General features: G+C 36.4%; 1 protein-coding gene across 1 annotated transcript; it reads left to right on the top strand.

The window, feature by feature from the left end:
• Positions 1 to 394: 394 nt before the first annotated feature.
• LOC104541011 (pleckstrin homology domain-containing family H member 2-like) lies at positions 395 to 6959 on the top strand (the record flags this gene model as incomplete). The annotated part of the gene is made up of 7 exons (XM_010184957.1): positions 395 to 531; positions 1604 to 1714; positions 1977 to 2063; positions 2573 to 2731; positions 3394 to 3474; positions 5871 to 6050; positions 6851 to 6959. Coding segments are annotated over 7 exons (864 nt in total), but the record flags the coding sequence as incomplete, so codon positions are not given.
• Positions 6960 to 8781: the final 1822 nt, after the last annotated feature.

Consider the following 8781-nt stretch of genomic DNA (forward strand, 5'->3'; position numbering starts at 1 on the left):
AGATCCGAAGCATAGCTTTTTAGTACACAAGCAGTTGCATGAGAAATGTAGATACCAGAGCGAATGAAGAAAGGGGGAGGGAAAAGTTGCTTCTTTTAATTCATTTTCTAGAGAATGAGTATGATGCATGGCACTAACTTCCTCCTTAAAAAAGGTGTTGTAATATAATAGAAGGTGATGATGTATAGAAGACATTTATTTGTTGTTTCTTCACAAGTTACTTAAACTTTGCTTAACTATGAAGAAAATAGGATTTGGGTATTAGCACATATACCCAAATCCTGTTTTCTTCATAGTTTAATTGATATGCTGATACTTCAGAAAAATGCTTAGTTCTTTGGTTTCTACAGTAATTTAAAAATTACAAAGAAGCATCTTTTTTCTTTTAACTCAGGGGTGTCTCTGTCTTCTGTGACCTCAGAAAGTGACTATGCAATTCCTCCAGATGCATATTCAGTAGATACAGACTATTCGGAGCCAGAGCAGAAGCTTCCTAAGACCTCTTCCTCATCTAGTGATAATGGCAAAAATGTGAGTACTGACGTTCTTTGAAGAAGTGTACCTGTGGTGCTATGTGTATATTTATGTTCAAAGTCTGCTACCAAGTCTCTGTATTCAGTCCTCCTGACTCACAGACTGCCTTATGAGTACAAATAGCAAAATCCACCAACAGAAAGTTAGCCATATAAAACTATAATGATCGAAGGAAAGTGGAGGATAATTCTGAGCTTTCTGTATAATGAATGGAAATAGGTAGACAACTCAATACGACGGTTCCAAGCCCTTAAGATTTTCCTTTCTTGGAGCCAGATCTGGCATCATATTGCATATGAAATACTAAAATCAGTTTATTTGAATATTCGGGGAAATAGGAGGACATTCCACTGAAGGAGTTGGATGCATTGGTAGAAATCTGTGTGCAGCAATATCTTTCTATAGCTTTCTCATTCAGGGAAAACAACTTTAGACATTAGAGAAATTGGAAGTAGAGTAACATGTGAGGACAGGTCAAAGAAACCAAACCATTATGAGGTACTAGTCTGTTTTTAACTACCTGTGTTAGTAGTTAGTACATTGACACAGAAGTAGACTGACTGCCTGGTGATGAAGAGAACTTACTTTAAGTTTTCTTCACAAAGCAAAACTGCAAACTGTGTTCTACAACTGTACACACTAAAAGTGTGACTGTGTAGAGCTCCGAATTGCAGTGCTCTGTATCTGGTCTGTAGGTTAGGCCCTGAGGTTGGAAAAAAATATATATTTACATTGTATTCATTTTGTTCATTACTTAATATAAATAATTAGAAAGTAAAATCAGGTATCATCATCATATTTTTTGTTCTTTTGTATAGTTCTGAGCAAATCACTCAGTCTCCTTCACGTACTATAAGTAGGGATATTAACTAGTTATCCCACATATCTAATTGATGCATGTAAAAACTCTGTCATTAGACTAAAAGTCTCATCAAATACCATAATTATTATTTAGCATGCTTTAAAGTCACTGAACTATCTCTTCTGTGTGTATACTTATACATATCTCTGAGAGGTATAGGTATCTATGTGTACCTAATTACTTCTTGTCTAACTTCTGAATAATCAGGAACCTTTGGAAAAATCCGGATACCTGTTAAAAATGGGTGGTAAAGTAAAGACGTGGAAACGACGGTGGTTTGTGCTTAAAGGAGGTGAATTACTATACTACAAATCTCCAGTAAGTACATGTAACTTACCTACTGTTTAATATTAGATTGGTTTTACTGGGAATCTAGCGCTGCTAGAAGGAAAAGAAATGCATTCCTGGTGCCTGAGCTGTTAGAGAGTGATTCGTGACTGGGTTTCTCAAGAAGTGCACAAGGTACTCAATGTCTAACTAGGAAGTATTTATCAAGATTAATGTTTAAGTGAGTTCTGTAATTATTTATTGGTGGGTTTTGGTAGATTTAAAATATTATTTTTTCATTCTTTCCATACAGAGTGATGTCATTCGAAAACCTCAAGGTCAAATTGAGCTAAATGCATGTAGCCACATTGAAAGGGGCGATGGAAAACAAACAATTCAGGTGCCTGCTTTTCTCATCCATGTTTGTGGGGGTATTTATTCCCTCTGTCCCCAAAACTGACCCCTTATTCCAGTCCCTATTGCAACGGAAGTCTAAGTGTGGACTTGGAATTAGTCAGTGCCCTTCATTTGAAACCAAAGAATTATTTCAGTTACAGAAACTGTAGAGAGGCCTACATGTAGCCTTGTTTGTATTGCTACAAACGTCAGATCATCACATATGAGATATAAATAAAAAGAGTGGTCTTGGGGCCAGCCATTAGAGCTGAGAGAAGTTGTTTGTCTGAAAAGAGATAAATTGAGTTTTCTCAGCTGGGACTTTCCAGATAAAGCCTTAAAAAGGGTCTGCTCTGCCTCGCCATGGAGTGTTTCATTAATGAAGAGTACTTCAGGGAAAATAAACCCTCCAAAGTTGTCAAACTACATTGGGTAGTGTATGTTACAACCCCCACACTGTAGGTTTGAATATGTGATGTTCTTATAGCTCCGCACTCTTCTGTTACTACATAGCTGACCACAGAAAAACGAACATACTACCTGACTGCAGATTCGCCCAACATCTTAGAAGAATGGATCAAAGTACTGCAGAATGTTCTTAAAATTCAGGCTGCCAGCCCACTTTTCATACAGCCTGAAATCAAGCCAACCATGAAAGGATTACTTACAAAGGTAGGAACACTTTTCTTCCCCAGTCTGCTTTATTCGATATTTCTTAAGAGACAGAATAGTATCTAGATTAAAATGGCCCTACAATAAAAGAAGTACAAGACAAACTGTCATATATTTTCTTTCCCAGTCCTTTACAATGTGAACAATCCAGAAGGCCTACCAGCTCACCTACTTTGGACAATTTTTTTTTTCTGATTATTTTATTTGACTTGTTTTTTCTTTTTGTCTTTTTAATTCATTAGTTCCTGTGTCGAGTTCTTCAATTGTACTTCAGTGGTATCCTAGTTTAGCATAGCTAATTGACTCATCTTAATTTAGTGTGCTTTCTTTTTCTGTCTTAATTACTGGGACATATTATTTCAAGATAATAAGAATACTGTATAAAAGGAATATTTTAATTCCATTTCCTTAGCTTCCACTAATTTAGGCCTGATCCGAAGGCAAATGAAAAACTCACATGGCTTTACTAGGCTATAGACAAGCACATAATGCTTTAATTCTTATGCCCTTAATAGAGTTATGCAGTTTTAATTATTTGCCTAGTAATGTGGAAAGGAATTTGAGCCAAGGTATTTATTCCCAACATCACCCAAGTTCAGAGATGGTGAAATGTACTCTGTATTTCTCTGGCTGTGCTTGTTCCTAATGTTCTGTAATTTCAGGTGAAACATGGATATTCCAAAAGAGTTTGGTGTACCCTAGTTGGAAAAATTCTGTATTATTTCCGTAATCAAGAAGACAAGGTAGGTCCCTTTCTTGTTTCCTCAGTGAATGGAAGATACCATACTGAAGTAGACTTTAAACAATAAATTACAGCTTTATTAAGGTATATTATTAGGTAGTATATGTCCATTTACTTCACAGATAGTCAACTTGGAAGGTTCCTATCTAATAGACAATAATCCAGGGCATGCCCCTTGGTCTCCTTCTCCTACAGGCCATGATGTATATTCTGCATCTTCTTATCCCTAGCCAAAGGAGGACACTGATTTGCTGGCAGTTCAGGTCTCCCTTTGTAACAGGCGTGAGGCACATCAGAAAAGACCTGGCTGTCATTTACTTCTGGAAGCTGACCCTTTCTAATATATATTTGCAGTGACTGCAAGCTTCAAGAAATTAAATGTTCCTTTTATCCCTCAGTTGACTTTCAAATCCTGTTCTCTGGTATGTCACTGTGCTTCCACAGTGCTGCAAGAAAGGCAGGGAAAAAAAAGACTAGGAGGATGCAGAGTTTGCTGCTAGTTATTCCCTTCGTTATCCTTTCCCTTTTTTAGCTATGTTTAAATATTCAACTAAACCTTATTTCTAAGACTACACAAATAAGATAGCAGTAACCATCCATCAAAACATTTTATTTTAATTACTCTTTTAAAAAGTGTAATACAGGGCTGGGAAGTCAAATGACTAGAGTATCAATCTCTAGCTCATCTTACAGAGACATTAAAATTAACTTGCATTTTCTCCTATGAAGAAATCTCTATGTTTAAAGTATCTGAATTTACACATTCTAACCATTGAAGATTTTTGAGTTTTAGCATGCCCTTTACAAGCATCTAAGAATTTTGCTGGATTTTTGTGAATAATTCTCTCACATGTGGAACTAGTTTTGCTGCCCTTTTAAAGCAAAATTGAAAGTAACTTGCTAGCTTGTAGTAGAATAAAAATTCAGCTTTTGTAAGCAGAGTGTGTATGAAAAGTTTTCCAAAGTTGGTCCGTTTCTAATGTTCAACAATTTGCTAATTAAAAACATGTTTGCTGTAGCTGAATGTGTCTGTGCAGAAACAGATTACACAATCTGCAGTGGTTAACGTGACCTCCTTTAAAAACAGAATTCAAATTTAAAAAACAGCCGACTGTGTTTTATTTAAACTTGGTGAATAAATCAGTCTTGAATATTCGTATAGGAAATAGCATCTCTTGATTGTCCGAATCTTATCCTGTTCAAGAACTTGAATGCTTCAGATGCACCACAGAAAATACAAAACACCACATTCATCTTTAATCCTTTAATACTAGTGAGGGCGCTGCAGTAAAGAACCACCACTATGAGATGTTTTCCTCAAAGTGATTATACTATTAACTGCTCACTTTACCAAATCACTGTTCAAGAAACCCATCCTAGATTGAGTCAAACTTGCCAGCTGGTCTCCATTATTGTATTTTCAGTTTTCAAACAGTACTATTAAGAAGCCCCATCTGCTTTTCACTGATATTGATATTTCAAGACAACTTCAGCCTTACACTTGAATGTGGCACAAATAAAATGGTAGTTACTGCAGTGCCCAAATAGCTTTTTACCAAAGAAAATCTTTCTGCTGAGTCACTAAGTATTGCTAGACATCACAAACAACACAGAATCAGTAGCCAAGGCTTCTTCACGACACCATTAAACAACACTCTTTTGGACATCCTGATATCCAAACAGCTGGAGAAGAAGCAGTGGTGCTGTGGGAAGGAAGGGAGCTTTGCATAAAATAGCCGGTGAGGACTGTCATCCTCTGTCAGTTGTGAAGATTGCGTGCTATAGTTGTGGTCGTCATGGCTTCCAGTTGATAATGACCATGAAATAATTACTTCTGTAAAGATTTACTTTTGAATGGCTTTTCATATGAAATATTTCCTGATAAATTATTATAATTCCATATACAACTTAAGACTCCAGTACTGTCATCTGTCAGACTGGAGAATGAAACCAGCTAAGAAGGCCTACCACATTAAAAAAATTGCCTTTTGAATTCATAGCATGAGCAAAATAGATACGTCAGCACTACACTGCTGTCCTTTGAAATGACAAGATTATTCTAGGCTTGACCCAGGGAAGTGTTGCTTGAAACCAGGTGTGGAAACTCTGAAGAATCACTTCTCTTGCCTCAAGACATGGATTACATTAACTAGATGCAGAAGCAGACCTGGAAAAGAATTTTGAAAAATGTCACTTTTGGACTTTGGCACATATCATTCTTCTGCTGCTGTCTGCAATAGCTGGCTTATCTGACATTCCTTGGTAGGACTGAAAATGGAGAAATATAAATGGATATTGATGGTGGTTCATGTTTTTCTTTGTAAAGTAAAAAGTATAAAATTAGTGTGCACCGAAGCAAGTATTTGCTCTCTCACCACTTCTGATGTTTACTTTTAGTTTCCTCTTGGTCAAATCAAGCTTTTTGAGGCGAAGGTTGAAGAAGTTGACAGATCATGTGATTCTGATGAAGATTATGAGGCCAGTGGTCGCAGTTTATTATCAACACATTACACTGTTGTTATCCACCCCAAAGATCAAGGACCCACTTATCTTCTTATAGGATCCAAACATGAGAAGGTAATAAAATTACTTTTTAATTGAGTTTCAGTAACACATGTATGAGTATGGTGCTGTGATATGAATGTTTCTTGAGGAGGAGAGAGACCTACAAGTTCATCTGGCTTGGAGTTTGATATAATAAATGAAGAGAAGGTCCTGCTTCATTAATATCGATCAGAGTTTGTCTGCAAACCAGTGCTACTGTAGGTAATCCTATTTAAAACAGATGAAAATAAGCAGGCTTGCCTACATAAGGAGATGGTGCAGTATACCACATATGCTGTAACTGGAGAATTTTGCTCACATTACACTAGCTTGTAGACAGACGTGTAGCAGACCTTCCTGAGAGGTTTTGGGATACTATTAGCCATTTTCACTGATAAGACTAACAGCAGGGAAGACTGCCCTGCTGAAGTGAAGGAGAAATGAGGGATATGGTTAAAATAATTTTTATTATTATTCCTTTGTTGTTCTCAGGTAATCTTGTAGAACTCGTTTTGTCTTCTGGCCTTATCCTGAGGTTAGCAGGATCTGGCAGAGATACAATGGCACTGAGGTTAGCTTTATGAAGAGGAAAGGAAGAATGTCCTGATAATTTGCCAAGATTTCTGAGGGTAAAAGACTTCTGAAGATAGCCCTGCCCAGTCTTTCTTGCTTAATAATTGTAACATAGAGACCATGAATACAGGTGTATTTAAACAAAGGCAGCCTCCTTTGGGCTTCAACAGGAGCAGCGTTTCAAGTTGAGAGCAAAATCTTGATGAAGCAGCTCCATCCAACACGGAAGGGGCGAGCTGGTGTGTCTTTTTCTACTTTAGGACACATGGCTGTATCATCTGACAGTTGCAGCTGGAAGTACCAGTGTAAACGTTGGATCTGAGTTTGAACAACTTCTTTGCAAATTATTAAACATGGAAGGCGATACCAGTAAGTTTGGTTTTGTTTCAACATACTAATCTTCTAATACTTACTGAATGTACTTACAAACTGACCTAATTTCAAAACCTGTGTATTTTATTTGTTTAGCTTCCCAAATCTGGAGACATCCCACCCTTTGCCACAGCAAAGAAGGAATTGCTTCTCCTCTTACGACACTGCCATCAGAAGCCTTGCAAACTGAAGCAATCAAATTATTTAAGGTAAAACCAGAGCAGATACCTTTTTTATTAACTAACTTACTATTATAACTCTTAGCTAAAAAATGGCTATTAGTTGGCTTACTAGAGATGTTCAACAGTTAAGGAAAAAGGGAAGTTTACTGTTACCTTACTGGAGGTAACCAATGAACAGCAGCAGAGTGCCCCCATATTATCTCACCAAAGAATATAACTTCCAATGTAAAGAGGTCACTTTTAGCTGTGAGGGAGCAGTTTAGGCTTCAACTTTGGGCCTTTCTGCTGAGGTTATTGATAAAGTGCAAGTTAGTAGAAAAACCCATCGTGGATTATAATAATTTTATCATTAGGTTCATAAGACCCAGGGAACCTAACAGAGTGGATATCCTGTATTCAGAGAACTGCATCTGAAATACTATATTTTCAGTTCAATTTCAGGAAGAACAAAGAGTAGGCAGCTTAAAGTTTTGTTGTAGATATATTTAACTCAGCTAGAAGACATTTTAAAAATCTGAAGAGAAACAAAGCAAAGCCAAAGTTCCTAGTTTAAGCATGTCATGGACTACCTCAAATTGAAATAGACGGCAGAGATTCTACTGCTCTTTTTAAAAAAGAGATAATGTTTTCCTCATATAAAGTAGCTTTTCTTAAAAGACTGATTAGGTATTCTAGTAATATAAAAAGAGAAATTACCACAGAGTAAAACTATTGAAAGTATTTCACAACAGTTTTGTGAATTCACTTTTAAAGATTTTCATACACTTTTAAAAATACACATTTCTCCCAGTATCAGTGAAAAGGCTTTAAGGTTAAGAGACACCTAACAGTTCATAACTGCTGTGCCACACCTAGTTTCTTAATTTTTGTATGCCAGGCTACAAAGTCTATTTGAGATAAACTAAAATCTTGCTGTTCCTTTTTTAATGTGCATTGTGAAATAAATTACAAGCTGGAAGGCATGGTGCTTGAATAAATGAACTTTTTCTGCAGAACTTAACAAGTCAAAATTCCCTGAAGCATCAACTTTCTGGAGAATTTTGTTGCAATGGCTCTGATCTGGAAAGGAATTCAAGACAAGCACCATATGTTGTGTCACAGCCACTTGTAGGCAAACCTCCCAGCTTGTTTGTCTGAAATGTTTGAAGCATTTTAAAGAAGAACATCCATCCCATTTTCTGCACTCCTGCAGCATGAAAATTTTAAAGGGAATGAACTTCCCTGATAAAAATTAATATACATGTTTTTCGAAATTGCTTTCTGAAATATATTTTAGACCTAATTCAAATCACAGACACTTGCCTAAAATAAATAAATAAGAGATGACTTGTATGACCTTTATTGAAACTTTTTTTAAAATCAGTTTAAAAGTCAGGTAGGGAATTGATTTAGAAACAGATCAAGTCATGTTTCAGTTATTCCATTGCTGATAAAAATTAGTCCTGTGCATCCACTTATTTTCAGATAGACTAGAAATAGATTTGGCTTTCATCCATCTCTTGTTTTTTGCTTATATATTGTTGCGAAAACGGGAAGAATAAATCCAGTCTTGTGAGGCCAGCACCAAATATGCGACAGATGCAAATCAGGAAACAAACAGTAAACATTTATTAACAGCAACATTTACAGGTTCTTTT

Source organism: Mesitornis unicolor, unplaced genomic scaffold, assembly GCF_000695765.1.
Source record: "Mesitornis unicolor isolate BGI_N332 unplaced genomic scaffold, ASM69576v1 Scaffold55125, whole genome shotgun sequence".
Classification (NCBI taxonomy): Eukaryota; Metazoa; Chordata; class Aves; order Mesitornithiformes; family Mesitornithidae; genus Mesitornis; species Mesitornis unicolor.